Here is a 20743-nt window from a genome sequence, read left to right as displayed (position 1 = left end):
AGATAAATAGTTTATGAATATATTTAGTATATCACAAGCAAATGATCTGACTGATTAAGATAGCCAAATCCTTCTATTAAAAGATGGAGGAACCCATTTTAATAGGTCTGCAATAGTTATAAATCAGATCATTTTACTTGCATACACTACCTTTCAAAATATAAGAAGTACTTGAAACACATAAGTATTTTTGGTACTTTAAATATTTTAATACATCCTTGTGTGTTTATTTCTGCCCCACCTATCATGCAGAAAATATTCAGGCAATACTTCTTTCTGAAAGAGCTTGTGTGTGTTCGAGATAAATAGTTCAATGACATCAAACAGCTGTATATGATCATGGCATGCCTCTAAGCCATGTTGCAAATAGGAGGTAAACACAAATTTGAGATGAGTACTGGGCTTAGAACTCCACATACGTGTGAAGTAAATATGGGTGGGTCAATTTTGGGATGTGTAATGGGCCTTTAACCCACACTGCAAACAGTAGATAACCAGTTAAAAATTTGTACTGATCAAGAAACTAATATGCATATATTTAGGACCTACTTTCCATGTTATCAGGAAATAATTGAAAATCTTAATTGAAATCGATGGTTTTATAATGTACCTGGTCAGAATCCCATAAACATATCTCTTTTCAAATTTAACATACATACCTTACTCACACATTTTCATATTTTACACACCTCTGAACAACATTAGTCGATTGAACTATATAGTGTACAACATCTTGAACAGATATATAGGTACTCAAGTATTTAGATGCTCTATCAACAGGTAATTTGAATGGAGAATATTTCAGATTACTCGTTAAAAAAGAAAGGACGAAAGAGAATTCAGGAAAATAACGAAAGTGTTTCTTGCTCACATAACCGCCAACAGAGACATCAGAGTCCAATAAGGGAGGTACATTCAATTCAAACTAATAGCATTAATGTTGTTATTACTAACACAGGTACATCTTCTGATCATTTATTATAAATAGAGCAGCTATAATACAAAGTTTTAATTATATTCATTTTAATACAAATTTTAATTACAGCAGTTCCACCAACGTTTGATGTTGTCCTTAATAGAAGGATTCGAAAGGATATCATTTCGCAAAAACGAAGTAATTCATCAAACACTACACATAGTGTTAATTCTGGCACCCCACAAGCTACTACATCACGAAAATTGAGAAGAAAGAAGAGAAGTATTACAACAAATAACACTCTGAATACAACACCATGTACACCTCCTATAATGACAGGAGGATTTCAATCATCAGCTTCAACAAGTAATATAAGTGTTCAATCAAGGATTAATTCATTCACACCGCAAACTGTTGCATGTAGAGGTTAAACTAATTTATGCTTGCATTTTCTTAATTATTTGTTGCTACTTTCATTACTTAATCATTCATTATTATTGACGTTATATATATACAAAATATACAGATGCAAGGAAGCGTAGATCGGTATTTTTAAATACCAAACATGGTAAACAATGTCGTATTGTAAACCCATCTGCCCAACCAATCCCATTTAACATCGATGACACAACACTGACCTAGTTTGTCGTACATGATACACGCGGTATATCAACAGGTATTTTCACCACTAACAATTGCTTCTATATTGTTTGTTTACATAATATGCTTACAAGTGCTGTTTATTATTTATACGTTAACTAATAATGTTATAAATATGTGTTTTTAAACAACTCAGAATACTATGATGATGGTGATCCAACCTACAAGTGTGCCGCTTGTGGTGCAATGTTATGGTACCAAGAGACCTTGCGTGGGATTTCGACTAAAGGACTTGCAAGTGCTTATTCATTATGTTGTCTAAAGGGAAAGATTACTCTACCTAAATTTGATAAACCGCCACCAAAACTCTTGCTTGATCTATACACAAATAAACATCCATTGAGCAAACATTTTTTTGAGAATATACGACAATACAACATGATCTTTGCGTTTACCTCTATGGGCAGTAAGGTTGATACATCAATAAACAAAGGTAAAGGTCCATATACTTTCCGTATACGTGGTCAAAATTGTCACAGATACGGTGGTTTGGTCCCTGTTGTTGGTTCAGCACCTAAATTCTCACAGCTATACATTTACGACACGGGCAACGAGGCTGCGAATAGGAAGAATGCAATTGGGTAAATTTCAAATATTCATCTTTAAATTATTTTATTTAAATACCTTATTTCTTAGGATTGAAAATTACTAATACTGTCATATTACGTTTTGTATTTTGACATGCTAAAACAGATCTCGTGCACATCTGTCAAACAGTACGACATCAGGGCTTGATGAAGGTTTAATAAATCAACTTATGGAGCTATTAAATGATTGCAATGAACTCGTCAAATCATTTAGAATGGCTCGTGACACTTATGAGACTAACCCAAATGTTGAGTTTAAGCTTAGGTTAAAAGGCAGAAGGGGTAAAGATGGTCGAACCTACAATCTACCACCAGCTGACGAGATTGCTGCTTTAATTGTTGGAGATATAGACATGTCTTTTGATGAACGCGACATAATAATCGACAGCCATGAAGAGGGCTTAAAACGTATCAGTGAATTACATCCGCAATATCTCGGTCTACAGTATCCACTAATATTTGCATATGGTGAAGATGGCTATAGAACTGATATTTTTCATAGAGATGTCGATGGATCTACATCAAGGGAAAAAAAAAGGGTTACCATGAGAGAATTTTTTGCATATAAAATTCAAGAGAGACGAGAGCCATCCCTTTTACACAATGCTAAGAAACTATATCAACAGTTTTTGGTAGATGCCTACACAATGGTTGAATCCGAACGAATCTCCTACATACGCAACAATCAACATATTATGCGATGTGATTCATTGAGCAGCTTAAACAATCATGCAAATCTTGGCAACAGTGATACCAGTATGTTAGGTAACCCATACTACAAGCTACCTTCTTCATTTACGGGAAGTGCAAGGTATATGGTGGAAAATTACCGTGATGCAATGGCTTTTTGTAGAACGTTTGGTTATCCAGATCTTTTCCTCACCTTCACTTGTAATCCTAAGTGGCCCGAAATTACAAGGGAATTGAAAGGTACTAATATGAAAGCGGAAGACAACCCTGTTTTATTAGCAAGAATCTTCAAGATCAAGCTCGATAGGCTTATGCATGATTTGAAGCATAACAAACTTTTTGGAAAGGTCGTAGCAGGTAATATATTTTTTTTTGACACAATTTTTAGTATATACTATATTTTTTTTAATACATTATCATTTGTTATTCTCCAATTGCAGATGTCTATACGGTTGAATTTCAAAAACGTGGTTTGCCGCAAGTTCATATTTGTCTTTTCCTCCATCAAAAAGACAAGATGCCTAATCCTGAAGATGTGGACTCATTCATTTGTGCGGAAATACCTGATAGAAATAGTGATCCCGAGTTGTATAAACTTATCAGTGATTTAATGATGCACGGTCCACGCGGAGAAATGAATCCAAATTGTCCATGCACGGATGATGATAAAAAATGCACAAAACATTTTCCGAAGCCTTTTTCAGATCACACGTCCGTAGATAAAGAAGGATATCCAATTTACCGACGACGAAATGATGGAAGAACCATCAGCAAACTTGGTCATGATTTGGATAATAGACACGTCGTCCCGTACAATCCGTATCTTTTAAAAAGGTATCAAGCTCATTTAAATGTTGAGTGGTGCAATCAAGTCGGTTCCATCAGATATCTGTTCAAGTACATTAACAAAGGCAATGACCGGGTCACAGCTGAAGTATGTGATTCTGAAACGGACGAAATCAAACAGTACTATGACTGCAGGTACTTGTCTTTTATTTTTCCAAAAATAAAAATTGTTTACCACTTATTATATTATATATTGTCTAACAAACTACTATCGATGTAGATATGTATCAGCTTGTGAGGCCGTATGGCAGATGTTTGCTTTTGATATACATAAGAGGACACCGGCAGTTACGAGACTACCTTTTCACCTGCAAGGTGAACAATCTGTTAGTTTTGATGAAGAGGAGGTGCTTGATAATGTTCTTAACAAACCGTCTGTCAATTATTCTATGTTTTTGGAATGGATGAACTGCAACAAAAAAAGTGAAGAAGCTAGGAAGCTCACATACGTTGAGTTCCCATCCAAGTTTTGCTGGCAACAAGATGCAAAGATTTGGACACGAAGGAAAATTGGTAGTGGTTTAGTCGGTTGTATCCATCATGTCTCTCCTTCATCAGGTGAATTATTCTATCTTAGAATTCTCTTGAATAAAGTGAGAGGTCCAAAATCATATGAAGATATTCGGACAGTAAATGGGAAGGTTTATGATACTTTTAAACAAGCTTGCTATGAGATGGGCTTATTAGACGATGACCAAGAATATATAGACGGAATTAAGGAGGCCAGCACATGGGATTCAGGACACAGAGTTCAAACACTATTTGCTCAGTTACTATTATCAAATAGTCTTAGCAGGCAGGAATTTGTTTACCAAAACACAATTCAGTACCTTTCAGCTGATCTACTTCGTCATGAAAGAAGGACATTTAGCAATGCAGGTATATCTTTTTTTACCCTAATTATTGAAGTATTAGTTAATTCGAATGTACATAGTATGCTATTTGTCGCGTAAATTTGCACCTACCCTGACTCTTTTTGTACAATTTATACACACAATTTGTACTTCAATAATTTAAAAAGAAAACCTTTTAATGTGCAGGTTTGGAAGTTAGTCCAGAGATGATTGAAAATGCTACTTTATATGAGATTGAAAAAATACTTCAAAGGAATTGTAGTACGCTAAAGAATTTTAGTACAATGCCATATCCAGTGGAAGCCTTTACCGGCATGCCCCAAAATCCGTTGATTACTGATGAGCTATGCTATAGAAGGTCCATGTTAGTTGATGAATTTTCAGCTCTTTTTTCAAAATTGACCGACGAGCAAAAAAAAGCTTACGAAAAAATTGTATATGCAATTGACGAGGGCAAAGGTGGCGTATTCTTCTTGTATGGTTATGGTGGTACCGGGAAAACATTCTTGTGGAAAACTTTGTCCGCGTCTATACGAAGTAGAGGTGATATTGTTCTTAATACAGCATCGAGTGGAATTGCAGCACTTCTGTTAAGTGGTGGACGAACCGCTCACTCACGATTTGCAATACCCATTGACCCAACCGAAGATTCTTTTTGTCACATTACCCCTAGCAGCAACTTAGCTGAGTTGATACGTCAAACAAAACTTATTATATGGGATGAGGCACCAATGGCACATAAGCATTGTTTTGAAGCATTTGACCGTTCTTTGCGAGATATATGTCGACCAATAACTCCAAATAGCATGGAAACCCCATTTGGTGGAAAAGTAATAGTATTCGGTGGAGACTTTCGACAAGTGTTACCAGTTGTTCAACAGGGCAAGAGAGAGGACACTCTAGGTGCTTCACTTAATTCTTCTTATATTTGGAATCATGTTGAAGTGTTAAAGCTTACAATTAATATGAGACTAGGCTTAGGAACAGATCACGTTGTGGAAGAGGAAACAAAATCTTTTGCTGATTGGATTTTAAGAATTGGGAATGGAACAGTGGGTGAAACAAATGACGGAGAATGTGATGTGGACATTCCAGATGACGTTTTAATTACTGATGCTGAGGATCCAATTGGTTCACTTATTGCCTCTATTTATCCAAACTTTATTCAGAATCTTGGCAACCCGGAATATTATGAAGATAGGGCTATTCTTGCACCAACACATGATGTTGTCAATATAATAAACGATCACATGATGACATTTCTTAATGGTAAAGAAATGGTTTATCTAAGTTCAGACAGTATTTGTCAGTCTGAACTGGATGCATCTTTCAATCACGATTTGTACACTCCTGAATTTCTTAACAGCATTCAGTATGGTGGTCTTCCGAAGCATAGGTTGGTTTTAAAAGTTGGTGCTCCCGTCATGCTGCTACGCAACGTTGATCAATCTTCTGGTCTATGTAATGGTACACGATTACAGATAACAAAGCTTACAGAGAAAATGATAGAGGCAAAAATTTTAACGGGTACCCATGTAGGAAAATTAACTTGTGTTCCACGGATGTTAATTGTGCCAACCGATAAACGGATACCCTTTAGGTTTCAAAGAAGACAATATCCTTTATCTGTGTGCTTTGCTATGACTATTAATAAGAGCCAAGGCCAGTCTCTAAGTCATGTTGGTTTGTTTCTTGAAAGACCTGTTTTCAGTCATGGACAGTTGTATGTTGCACTATCGAGGGTTAGAAGCAAGAGCGGTTTAAAGGTACTCATTGTAAACATGGATAAGACTCTCGGAAATTCAACCAAAAATGTTGTGTACAAAGAAGTCTTGCAATATTTGTAGACTTAATCAGTCAACACCACAATCAAACCAATCATTCAACTCAAAGGTACCTTTTAATCTCAGTTACTTTTCATTAATATTAATAATTTTTTTTTAATTAGTGACATTGTTCTGTTAAAAAAATGGTTAACTTTGTTGACTCCCATAAGCATTTTAACTTCTACTATTAAATAAATAATTAGTATATGATTAAAAATGTATTTTGTCATTTTCTAATATGTGTGACGTGATTTGATTTTCTTACAATGATGGTTATGAAGCAAGAACAATCCGATACTATTGATGGCTGATAATAGGCTGTATGTGGTTTTCTTATTTGTTTTAATGATTATTTAGTCATGTTCATGTTGCAGCTAAGAGATACACACGAGGTTTTAGGCTGTTTACAACGAGACCATATCATGCTTAAAGAACGAGACCATATCAAGCTTATGGTTAACTTGTGTATTTTTATCTATGGAAACTATGTACATTCGTTTTTAGCTCATTTTCCTTTTTTACCATTTTGGTTTATAAATGCTCCATTTTAGTCTAAATGTGCCTCCGGTTGTGATCCATATCATTCATATGTATTTCTTTATCAATATTTAGTTATCCAAATCATATGTACATGACGTTTATGAGTAGCCGTGCATTGCACATGCTCAAAACCTAGTTGCATATATTTAAGGGATGTATTGGTATGTGTAACGAATATATGATTGCATATATGAGATTTTTCGGTATTTAATGATTGCATTTATTTATTCATTTGTAAGTCAATGGAGTGAAACAAAGAGTTTCCAGCCTCGCTATATCAGAAGAGTGTGTGTTTGTTGTAAAAAAAAAAAGTCAACGGAATAACGAGGATATTGTTTTTTTTTTGAAAGGCAAACGAGGATATTGTTGGTAGTACCATAAATAACATACTACGTATAACATACGGAGTATATATTAAATTACACGTTTAACTTTTTAAGAATACAAATTCAATGTTTACTTATAATAACCAACAACGTCTTGTAATTAGCAACACCATGTGTGTTCTTTAAAGTTAATAAGCATATGATATTGGTATTGTAGATTCATATAATTTCAAGATGGGCTGCAAATTTTGGACTAAAGTTCCTGAAGAAAATACCACTAAATTTGGTGGACTCATTCTTGGTGTGGCATAGCAAGTTAATGTATGGAGATTTAAGCAAGTATGGGATTGAAAGGCCGAAAGAAGGACCATTTTTCATCAAAGTAAGAGATGGCAAGTACCCGGTCATCGACATGGGTGCATTTGAAAAGATCAAGTCAGGCGAGATTCAGGTTCGATCGATCGATTTTCTCAATCAAACGAACATGTTATAAGTCAACAATAATATCGCCATGACTACTTAAAACATTAAGCTGATGTAATGAAAATGCTATCTAGACATGTTTTTTAACATGTCTACATAGAGCAAGTCTAACCGGTCTTTGAAATTATTAATCTGGTGCACGTGTAATCTTAATTAAACCTTTAAATCGGTCTACATATATTTAATTATTGTTAATTAGACCTTAAAATCGGTCTATATATACTTAATTAAGCATATTACTTTCTTAATTAGACATTTAGACCTCAATATATTCTCAGTTAGACCTCCAAACCGGCCTATATATTCATAATTAGAACTACAAACGGGTCTAGATGCGAACAAATGTTGTAGTGATCCAATCCCGCGTTATATGCACATTTTTTTGTATAAAAAAGATTATTGGTATTTATACGATGTGATAAATATATAGGTTTTGCCAAGGTTGACGAGTATAAAAGGCGGAGGGAATGAAGTTGTTTTTGAAAACGGAAAATGTTATGGGTTCGATGTAATTGTGTTTGCTACCGGATTTAAAAGATCAACCCATTTGTGGCTCAAGGTTAACCGATCTTCCATTAATTTTCTAAATTATTTTTATTATATATAGAGTTAATTAATAATTAATTAAAGAGAATTTTTCGTAGTGTTTTTACATAACTATATATCTATATCTATATCTATATCTATATCTATATCTATATATTCATATAAATCTCTAAAATAATGATTTCATCATTTCATTAATGACCTTTTAATTTTCATAATAATGATGTCATTATTATTTTATATATTAATTATATTATAAAATTAATTCAAATTAAAAAATGATAAAAAATCAAAACAAATAGATAACCAAAATATATATAAAAACCTCCATGATCATATGTACAAACTTTTTAACAAATTGTACAATCTTTTATAAAATATTCCATGAACGCATGTACAAACTTTGAATCATATTGTACAACTTTCATATAATAATTGTATAATCTCTAAAATAATGATTTCATCATTTCATTAATTACCTTTTAATTTTCATAATAATGATGTTATTATTATTCTATATATTAATTATATTATAAAATTAATTCTAATTAAAATATGATAAAAAATCAAAACAAATAAATAACCAAAATATATATAAATACCCCATGATCATATGTACAAACTTTTTAATAAATTGTACAATCTTTTATAAAACATCCCATGAACACATGTACAAACTTTGAAGCATATTGTACAACCTTCATATAATAATTGTATTTTAAGTTTTAAAAAATTTATTACTAATTATTATTAGTAAAAATATAAATACTTAATTTTTAAGCAAACTTAATTATTATTATTATTATTTATTATAATAATTATATTATTATTATTATTATTATTATTATTATTATTATTATTATTATTATTATTATTATTATTATTATTATTATTTAAATATAAGTTCTCTTTACGAGATTAATTACTTTACATATGTATCCGAACTACATGTCTTAATAAAAAAAATTGTAATGTAGGTTTTTATGACAAGGAAAACAGTAATTGTTATGAAAATTGAAAGAGGGTGGTGAGAGATTGAATGTAGTTCATTTATTCTGACAAGTTAAGTACATCATCAATATGTTTGTAAATGATCAAGTATATTTCTGCCTAGGATAGAAACACGCTTGAGTGCAATAGAGGAGGGTTTTATTAGTTCAGCGGCGTTAACCTCTGGTCCGGTTACCGTGATAACCCTATCCGAGATGATGATCTCGGGAGGGTGGCTAAGGGCTGACCGCCGGCCGATGAACGGCGCTCCGATTGGCGGCGAAGGGAAAAACCCTACCAAGGGTGGTAGGTAAAAACCCTAGTGAGAATGTGTCCCCATTGGATACCCTAATTGCTTAGACTACCCCTCTATTTATAAGAGGGAATTAGGGTTTAGGAGGAAGACTTGACCGCGGCCCATGGGCCAAGCCCAATTACTCGGCCCGATGGGCTCCGCACATCATCAAGTCCCCCAAGTTCGGTGTGACATATTAATGTCATATCGAAGTTATAAATGTGCCACTGCAAATAACTCATCACATAACCCGCACCGACTATAAAGTCCAATGCATAACGAATCCACATAGTAAAGTGATGACGCGATGTAATAATTCCGCATGCCATGCAGTCATGAGGTGAGCGAGAATCCGCAGGGTGGAACCCTGCACAGTACGGCCCACACATCATAATTATGCGCGACACAGCCCCGTGCATTGCAATCATGCGTGATACGACCAAATGTGACACATGCATGTTACCCACAACCACTCGCGATGCATCCTTGCGCTTAACGCAATGCAACGATGTGAGCATGCTAACTTCCACTACCATCCGCAATACACAAAGCAGCGATGTAGCAAAAACAAAACTGAAGGGATACTGATAGTATACCATCACTCCCCCCAGTTCGGTATGAAATGTGAAAACATGTCATGTCGAACTATAAATAAGACCACGTCAAAATGACATCCTGAAACAACTAGTTGATCGGAACTTGTAGTTGTATACAAGGCATCTCAGACTCGCGGAGTCCGATCTCATAGTCATATTGAGGCATCCCTACCACATTTGTGAGGGGTATCAAGTAACCATGCGCTTACGCAGCGTAATCATGGACATTTATGCATTTGATTGTAATTGCCTATCATCGCGAATTAAGACAATTCACACAATGTGCGCATAAGTTAACTAAAACTTATGCACAATTTCGGGCGCTGTGTAAAATAAACCAATATTTTAACAAAAAGCGCGTGTGCGAGTCCGCAAGAAAAAATTTTATACTCATAAGTTACAGCATCATTTGCTCTGTCACGTACTAGGGGTGCACTTAGTTGTGTGGTAAGACAATGCTAACTAAAAACAAACCAATGTTTTTATACTTAAGAGTTTCCCCAAGTAAACCAATACTTAGGATAATTTAATATGCACAAGCAAACCAATGCTCGTATTTTAAGTCGACTTGGCAGCCTTCTAGTCTGTGTGGCGCTTGGCTAGGGGAAACCCAATTCCCTTCACCTGTCGTTATATTCTAGCCTTGTAACCAAACAGGCTTCTGCCGCGCGGGGGCTAGAGGACACCCCTTAAGTAGGCAGGAACCGCACAATAGACTTGATAAAATATGTGCAAGAGATTTATAGGCATTTGAAAGGTATTATATCCGCGAAGCGTTTAATCTTGCCATGAACAATAGAATTTTGAGGACAACAGAATTCCACTCATTGGTTCGTAGACAATCCTAGCGGGATTGCGAGTAATGTGGGGTTTAAGGATCTTAGAATTTAACTCTCCGGTCCGGCTACCATGAATAACCCAGATCGATATGACGATATCGATGGGGTGGTTAAATGTTAAGTCCACCATCGATGACGTTCGTTGATCGATGGCCCCGTGAAGGTTGTAGGTTACCGTCGTAAGAGACTGACCTATTAACCTTAACCACGCATGAATGAATGATAATGATGGTGCACGTAACTCAATTATCGATTTGATAGAGTATAATCTACGTGACATTGCATCCTCCGTCGAATGATTGTAATCATGTGACAAACCGGGAAAACCCGTATAGTTAATCATACGGTTAAAACCCGAGAACCAATCGTGAAAACAATTGTAGGCAAGGAAGTAAGCGAGAAATCGTATGAAGATGTGTATCGCGGTCGTAAAGAACGTAAGCTAATTCGGGTGATCAAGTCCAACTAGCTCTATTACATCCCTTTAACGTCGTCGCATGCTAAATGACGTGCAGCCATGGAATTATGCAAAGCCACCATGGTTTTAAGCAACATGCGAAATGCACAAATGAAATGTAGCCATGGGCTTATGCAGAGCCGCCATGGTGCAAAGCTAAGTGTGCAACACATATGCAACGTGTTGCACGTCGCATGAATAAACTGCGGCTATGGGCTTACACGGAGTCGCCATAGCGCAATGTAAAATGCGTAAAAGTGTTTTCGACTAAGGATCGTCGCCAAAGGAAACAAATCATCCCACTCAGTTGAAGCCATATATCATGGTAGCCCCCATTTCAATACTACTAAGTATTTAGTGGCGTTGAAATCCATCATTAAGTTGACACCACCTTCAAAAGGGTGATACAGAAACGCGCATGGAAATTCTAATAGAAAAGAACTGCGCAAAGCATTGCATAAAGAACTGCGCTCGAATGGGAGCGCAAAAGGGGCATAGAAAAGACCGCGCATTGCGTTATGCAAAAGACCCTGCACAAATAACCGCTCAAAGAACTATGCAAGGTGCGCGAAGTAAAACTGCAGACATGGGCTTATGCGAGGCCACCATGGCGCAATGTAAGTTGATCTATGCATGTACAACATATAATAGAGTCGCTAGAAGAGCGAATGGTGCTATGCGAGATTAATGCCATAAGTGACACTCAATGTGTAAAAGTAGTATGGAAAGATACCATGTATTGTTGAAGCGTGTTGCGGAATATTTGCGTCATGACTCTATGCCTTTACCATAAAGAAGGTAATGAAGTGCGTCAGTTCCGACAAACTAGTATAGTCAATGACAACACAACGAAACATGAAACGGGAGTGACCCGGTGTTATATAGAGGCATAATGATGCTCCTCCCAAAGGGGAGATATTCCTAAGAACACATATTGTGCAACTGGCCACCAAAAATAAGTTGTACGGTCGCATATGACAACGGAACACATCTTTCCCACTACTAACCTAGCACAATGTTAGCCCCCATTTCAATACTACGAAAGTATTTTGTGGTGTTGAAATCCAACATTAAGTTGACACCACCTTTGGGAGCGATGAACGTGTATGGAAAAAGAATTAAAATTCTACGATTTACCATTGTAAAGTAATGGAAATGTATAAGGCATAGTGCCCAAAAGAAACTATGCAAAACACATAAACTGCAACCATGGCCTTACGCGGAGCCACCATGGTGCAAATGCGAAGTGCGCACAACACATTCAAAGTGTTTCGGAATGCACAAAAAATCATGCAACCATGGCCTTACGTGGAGCCATCATGGTGCAAAGGAAAAGTGCGCGCAACACATGCAAAGTGTTGAGCAACGCACATAAAAACTTGCGACCATGGACTTATGCGAAGCCGCCCTGGTGCAAAGGAAAAGTGCGCGCAACGTGTAAAGCGTTGCGCAATTACAAAAAATCTTACGACTATGGACTTACGCGGAGCCGCCATGGTGCAAATGTAAAGTGCGCGCAACACAACGAAAGTGTTGCGCGACGCGAGAAAAAACTTGCAGCCATGGACTTATGCGGAGCCGCCATGGTGCAAATGTAAAGTGCGCGCAACACAACGAAAGTGTTGCGCGACGCACGAAAAAACTTGCAACCATGGACTTATGCAGAGCCGCCATGGTGCAAATGTAAAGTGCGCGCAACACAACGAAAGTGTTGCGCGACGCACGAAAAAACTTGCAACCATGGACTTATGCGGAGCCGCCATGGTGCAAATGTAAAGTGCGCGCAACACAACGAAAGTGTTGCGCGACGCACGAAAAAACTTGCAACCATGGACTTATGCGGAGCCGCCATGGTGCAAATGTAAAGTGCGCGCAACACAACGAAAGTGTTGCGCAACGCACGAAAAAACTTGCAACCATGGACTTATGCGGAGCCGCCATGGTGCAAATGTAAAGTGCGCACAACACAACGAAAGTGTTGCGCAACGCACGAAAAAACTTGGCTATGGCAAATTAATCTTCGCAAATAAAGCTTCGCCGAATAGTATAGCATAATGAGCTTAGCGAAAGAAGTATTTAAATTAATGGTGATATTTAATTTGATCTGTAACGAAAATTGTGACATGTTCCAGAACCTTTCTCTGATTAACAATAGAATCAAATAAAATTTGAATTCCGTAGTTACGTATAACAATACGCTTAAAATTTGGAAACAAAACAACTTTTCCTTTCGTATGCACAAAAATCAACCATATATTATAACTAGATAATTAATTATGTCGTGCATATCCATTATGGGATATAAAACCACTTGACAAAACGCGTCTAATAACGTCAAAGCCACGTGCACCTTTGATGTCATGAATATCCGGGAATATCCAATTCATTCGGCGAATATGCGTATTCTCCGCCGGCGATGCAGCGCGTATACCTTTAACCGTATACTTATCGAGAATACATGTTTACGGATCTTTCCGTGCCCACACGTTTTATCGTCGTAACACGAACACCGACGCAACACAACATCCACCTTTAGTCGTCAGCCTAAAATTACTGATTCCGACTGTCAATCATGTTTAGCCGGGAGTGAAGATAACAAATAGATGATTTCGTGTTCGGCCAATTTTAGAAGCGATTTGATTTTAGAAGTGGTTGTTTCCACGTTTAAATGTAAAGTTTTCCGAAAGACAAGATTTGTGAAGTTCATGAAACTTGCAAATCATATTGTATTACATGGGGTAATATTGCAAATAGCTTTTAACATGGGATCTTTGGAAAATGCTTTAAACTCGTATGCATACGATTTGGATCACAAAACCCATGACAAGATCCCCATATTTATTTTCAGTAACCCATTATATTTTGAATCTAAAATATCATGTGATATGGTTGATCGATAACCGCGAACCATATTACATACTAACATTTGTTTTCTAGATTTTTAACATAATGAAATAAATATTAAAAACTTACAGCCGTTTGGTTGATAGAAGGAATACAAGATATGTTGTATCTCTCAATGAAAGCACCACTTGATCAAGTATATTTCCGCCTAGGATAGAAACACGCTTGAGTGCAATAGAGGAGGGTTTTATTAGTTCAGCGGCGTTAACCTCCGGTCCGGTTACCGTGATAACCCTATCCGAGATGATGATCTCGGGAGGGTGGCTAAGGGCTGACCGCCGGCCGATGGACGGCGCTCCGATTGGCGGCGAAGGGAAAAACCCTACCAAGGGTGGTAGGTAAAAACCCTAGTGAGAATGTGTCCCCATTGGGTACCCTAATTGCTTAGACTACCCCTCTATTTATAAGATGGAATTAGGGTTTAGGAGGAAGACTTGACCGCGGCCCATGGACCAAGCCCAATTACTCGGCCCGATGGGCTCCGCACATCATCAGTAAAAATAACGACAAGTTTCTTAGTCGTAATCCGTGATTCCACGGGTCATTAAATTAAATGACTTTAACATTTACATTCACTTAATACCTAAAACATATCGTTAAACTGTTTCGTTTAAACAAATTCGTGGTTTCACGGGTCATTTCACTAATAAGTAGTTATAGTTATAGTTATAGTTAGTTGTTTAAAGTATATATATTTCTTTTTTATACACATATAGAAAGTAACTAATCTCAAAGATTTTATAGAACGCTAAAGAGACGATAAAATCTCTTTATGTTGAAAACTAATATCTAATTCTATTTATAAAATAATTATCTAAAGTTTGCTCTAAGAACTATCTTTACAAAATTATACATGCACAAATTATTTGTATATTGATAATAATTATCGACTATTCATAAATAACTACTTTTAACCGACTTTAGTTACAACATATTCGTACATAAATTTAAATTTAGAATTTAACCATATTATTTATGACTATATAATATAAATAACTGAAAAGCTCTTATTTTAATAAGAGTAAAGTTCCGGTTCAAAAGGACATGAAATAAAAATCCTAATTTATTTTTTTGGCATAATAACTAAAACTTATATAACTGAAAAGGAAAACTTCAACTCGAAAAAAGAAGTCCAAAAATACATCATGACGAAATCAAAACAACTACCGAACATAAAAAAAAAAAAAAAAAAAAAAAGCAATATATTTGTAAGGGTAAACTTTAGTTTAATTATCATTTAATGTATGCTTTAATCTTTGTATATCTTAGTATATGACAATATATCGCATGATTGAACCAATCAATAAAATTGTTTAATTTAAACATAATATATAAAATATATCTATCTATCTATCTATCTATATATATATATATATATATATATATATATATATATATATATATATATATATAAAAGAAAAAGTTATTCTTGATTGTGGTTGAAAGTTATTTATGGATATATATATCTATACATATATCTATATATAATATATATAATTATAATTATTATATAATAAATAATATTACTCCGTAAACGAAATCACGGCTTTACAAATGAAACATAGCCACTCGAGAATTTACAATACACAAAAAATGATGCCAAGATAGCATCAAAAATCCCAGGAACTAATATTAACAATTCGTGTTCTAAAATTAAATTCAACTATCATTTACGGATTTATTATTTACTTCGTATATTTTTACTTTTATGTTTTTGAGTAACCATTATTTGAACATGATTTTTCTTCCTGTATTTAATTATAATTTCAACATTATTTGAGTTTAGAGTTTTAGTCCTTAAAATATTTATAAACACGCAAATATAATTATTATAATATTAATTATACATGACGACTCTTCCGAGTACCATTATTTCGCTGAAATAACTAACAATTTTTCTAAAATTAAACTCACGGGTTACACTTTTATTCAAAAAAATAAATAATTTGCATATAATAATTCTAAAATAATATAACTTATATTTTACTAATGTTACGTTTGATGACAAATTTTCAATGGACTCTAAATATTACATAGTATATAATTTATATATTAAAAAGATATTAATGGTGAGAAAAAAATTGTAGACATTAAGTTACTAACACAATCCAAAAGCACTTTTAAAAATTGTCAATATCAGATGCTCTTAAACTCAAAAGAACCTTTACAATTCATCAACATCACGGACTCTTAACCTCAAAAGGAATTTTTAAAATTTGTCAACACCACAGGCTCTTAAACTCAAAAGAATTTTTAAATTTGTCAACACCGCGGGCTCTTAAATAATTTTTATACTTTTCCTATTTTTTTAGTATTGATATTTACATACCAATATGAACTGCAAATTACATTTTATGCACGGTTTTTTACACACCCGTGCAACACACAAAATTGTAGACATTAAGTTACTAACACAATCCAAAAGCACTTTTAAAAATTGCCAATATCACAGGCTCTTAAACTCAAAAGAACCTTTACAATTCATCAACATCACGGGCTCTTAACCTCAAAAGAAATTTTTAAAATTTGTCAACACCACAGGCTCTTAAACTCAAAAGAATTTTTAAATTTGTCTACACCACGGGCTCTTAAATAATTCTTATACTTTTCCTATTTTTTAGTATTGATATTTACATACTAATATGAACTGCAAATTACATTTTATGCACAGTTTTTTACACACCCGTGCAACACACAAAATTGTAGACATTAAGTTACTAACACAATCCAAAAGCACCTTTAAAAATTACAAATATCACAGGCTCTTAAACTCAAAAGAACCTTTACAATTCATCAACATCACGGGCTCTTAACCTCAAAAGGAATTTTTAAAATTTGTCAACACCACAGGCTCTTAAACTCAAAAGAATTTTTAAATTTGTCAACACCACGGGCTATTAAATAATTCTTATACTTTTCCTATTTTTTTAGTATCGATATTTACATACCAATATGAACTGCAAATTACATTTTATGCACGGTTTTTTACACACCCGTGCAACGCACGGGCTCAAAAACCTAGTATATATATATATATATATATATATATATATATATATATATATATATATATATATATATATATATATATATATATATATATATATATATATATATATATATATATATATATGGCAAAGATCAAGCGCTAAGTGATACTTGGTGGGATAAGTGGATAAATGATTTTGTGATTTTTATATCTTTAGTTCTACAGCTCCGATTTAAAAAATAAAAATAAAAAATTGCTGGTATCTATTTTCATTGTTTAGATTCAGAAAAAAATAAATTTTTTTCTCAATCGTTACGATGCATCTTATGCATATTATCCGCTGTTTGATGCATGTTAACTGTTTTTCATGCATCAGATGTATCTTAACAAAAAATAAAGAAAAAATGACTTTTAATTATAAAAAACAGTGTTTAGGGTTTAGTAATTAGGGTTTAGAAATTAGGGTTTTAGAACGAGTTTTTAATACGAACGGTTTAGAGTTTAGGGTTTAGTGGTTAGTGTTTATGGGGTTAGGGTTTAGGGTTGAGGGTTTACAGAGTAAACCCGAAAACCCCAAACCCTAACCCCTAAACCCTAAACTCTAAATCGGGCTAAATCTTAAAAAAAAAAACTCAAAAAAACCTCAAAACACATTAACATACATCACATGCATTTTAAGCTCCTATTCAAAATAATAATAATAATAATTTATGAGTCTACACAATGTCAGTTAATCACGGAAATTTTTTTTTAAATTGGAGCTCTAATGTAAAAGATATAAAAATCTCATTTTACTTATCTCTTTATCCCAAAAATACCACTTATCTCTTGATCTTCCCTATATATATATATATATATATATATATATATATATATATATATATATATATATATATATATATATATATATATATAAGTTTTTTGAGCTCGTGCGTTGCACGGATGTGTAAAAATTCATGCAAACAATTTAATTTGCAGTTCATGTATATGTATATATATATATATATATATATATATATATATATATATATATATATATATATATATATATATATATATATATATATATATATAATTAATTAATTCAAATTAATCACAAAATGACACGTTAGAAAAAACCTTTTTGGTTTATGTGTGTGTGTGTGTGTGTGTGTGAGGATCCAATGAGAGCTTTAATTTGAAGAGAACTCTGAGAATATCGTTTTTAATCGATTTCAACCATTTTTGTTCCACTTCAGCCATTTTTACTAGACTTCGAGAAATGTAGAACAATGATTTTTTTGTTCAACTTTAGCCGTTTTTGTTAGAGTTCGGTCATTTTTGTCCGACTTCAGCTATTTTTGTCCGATTTTAAGCCATTTTTGTTCGACTTCAAAAAGTGTGGAATAAAGATTTTTTTTTGTTCGACTTCAGCCATTTTTGTCCGTCTTCTGTCTTTTTTGTTCAAATTCAAACTTGTAGAACAAAAGTGTAGAACAAAAACGATATTTTTGTTCGACTTTAGCTTTTTGTGTTCGACTTCAGCTTTTTTTGTTCGACTTCAGAATTTTGTAAAACAAAAACGTGATTTCATTTTTCGTTCAGCCAACTTCAAAAGTATTCGACCCGTCCATTTTTGATTGGACCTTAAAAGTTTTCATGGTTCTCTCTACTAAAAAGTTCTTATTAGATCTCTCAAATATATATATATATATATATATATATATATATATATATATATATATATATATATATATATATATATATATATATATATATATATATATATATATATATATATATATATATTGAAAGGATCCTTGAAGAACTTTTGATTTGAGAGAACCCATAGAACTATGTGTTCTTTTATTTAAATAAAAACGGACACTTAAAATTAATAATAAAATGTAAAAAATATCCCTACGTATAAATAGGTTCTCCAAGTTCTCTCCCTACTTAAATTTTCAAGGATCATCTCCATATATATATATATATATATATATATATCAATTGTGGATGGAAATTAGGGATCGATGAGCACATGAGATTCATAATATTCCTTACTAAGGAACTATTCAACAGTTTTTTGGTTCATTTTCACCTCACCTCCGTACAAAAAACTCATACCTACTTAGAATTCAAACTTCTCCATCTCGCTTAGTTTTTTCCCTTTAATCACCATCGATATCTTGTTGGTGGTGGGGTCATCTCTTTGTTTTTCTTATATTTTTCGTGTTTTCCGCCTCATTATATTTTTGTTCTTCTTCTTGCTTTGTTTTTGCTTTTATGGCCTCATGTATGGTCACCATCGTCAAATCGCAAATACTTCGGTGGTCTATCACTGGTATTTTGATGTCGACGGTGACCTTGTCCTGTGATGGTGGTTGTTTTATTGATCAGTCACCGGTTTGATATTTTTTTGTAGTTTTCATTCGTTGTTGGTATTAGCTGACGATTTGGTCAGCTACGACCTATACCTTTCTCATTTTGGCTTAGCATCCTCCCTTCCTTTTAACAGTGTTTGTGTCTTCTTATTCCTCCCACTTGCTCGTTTTTTCACGGTCATCTTTTCTCATTCCGTCTCTCTATCTCTTTTTCTCCATAAGGTAATTTCTTTGTTACCACAACGCGTTTTGAGGCTACAAACATAACTGATCCTGTGAGAACTCTGCAGTTAAGTGTGCTCGAGCGGAAGTAGTACTAGGAAGGGTGACCTCGTGGGATGTCAAAGCGGATAATATTATGGTCGTGCATCTCCTGAGGTATGGATCTTGGGTATTGATTGTGTTCGGCCTGACGAACGTCAGGAATTAGCAGTAAATCACATGTGACTCGCGCACATGTATGGAATCAATGCATCTCACGTTAAATTCTCAACCAGTAAATATCTATAGTAAGCCACCAACCGTTGTGAAAGTGGTGTAACGACATCTAGACAAGTATTGAAGAGTTGGAGACTTGGAGGTCGAAGATCAAACCATAAAAGATGCTATTTGAGTTTTGTTTTTTCTTCATGCCTCCTCCTACACTTCATGTACTGTATATTTGTGTTTGTTTTTCAGGAAACTGTAGCAATCTCTGTCCCAACCAAGAAATATTCGAAATGAAAGTGATGTGAATAAGTAGCAGTTTAATTAGGTGTCAAAAACAATTAAAGCAATTAAAAGTTTCCAATAATAATCCATCCAATCTATATCTAATTCTTGTTGGATTAATTGGTTATGTTACGATTAATAGTTGTGTTACAAATTTGGGGTTAATACTTTGGTTATTATATTTGTTATATGTTAGCTACTATTAATTAAATATTAGTTTTGGTCGGTCGATTTTATCATTGGAATTGCTAAGACTTAACCGAATTTGAAGGATAGTTTGAGGAATTGTACGTGGAGTGCTTAGTGTACCATTTCTTTAGGTTGT

General features: G+C 34.1%; 1 protein-coding gene across 1 annotated transcript; it reads left to right on the top strand.

The window, feature by feature from the left end:
- The first annotated feature begins 789 nt into the window (after positions 1-789).
- Positions 790-20462, top strand: LOC139902624 (uncharacterized). The gene is made up of 11 exons (XM_071885232.1): positions 790-958; positions 1046-1282; positions 1713-2157; positions 2270-3210; positions 3294-3834; positions 3920-4578; positions 4740-6319; positions 6754-6834; positions 7463-7696; positions 8159-8287; positions 20386-20462. Exons 1-11 carry the CDS (start codon positions 790-792, stop codon positions 20428-20430), a joined length of 5061 nt encoding a protein of 1686 aa, XP_071741333.1. The 3' UTR covers positions 20431-20462.
- Positions 20463-20743: the final 281 nt, after the last annotated feature.

The sequence above is a fragment of the Rutidosis leptorrhynchoides genome, chromosome 3 (genome assembly GCF_046630445.1).
Source record: "Rutidosis leptorrhynchoides isolate AG116_Rl617_1_P2 chromosome 3, CSIRO_AGI_Rlap_v1, whole genome shotgun sequence".
NCBI lineage: Eukaryota > Viridiplantae > Streptophyta > Magnoliopsida > Asterales > Asteraceae > Rutidosis > Rutidosis leptorrhynchoides.
The sequence above is the reverse complement of the archived record's forward strand: the minus strand, read 5'-3'. Positions and strand labels throughout refer to the sequence as shown.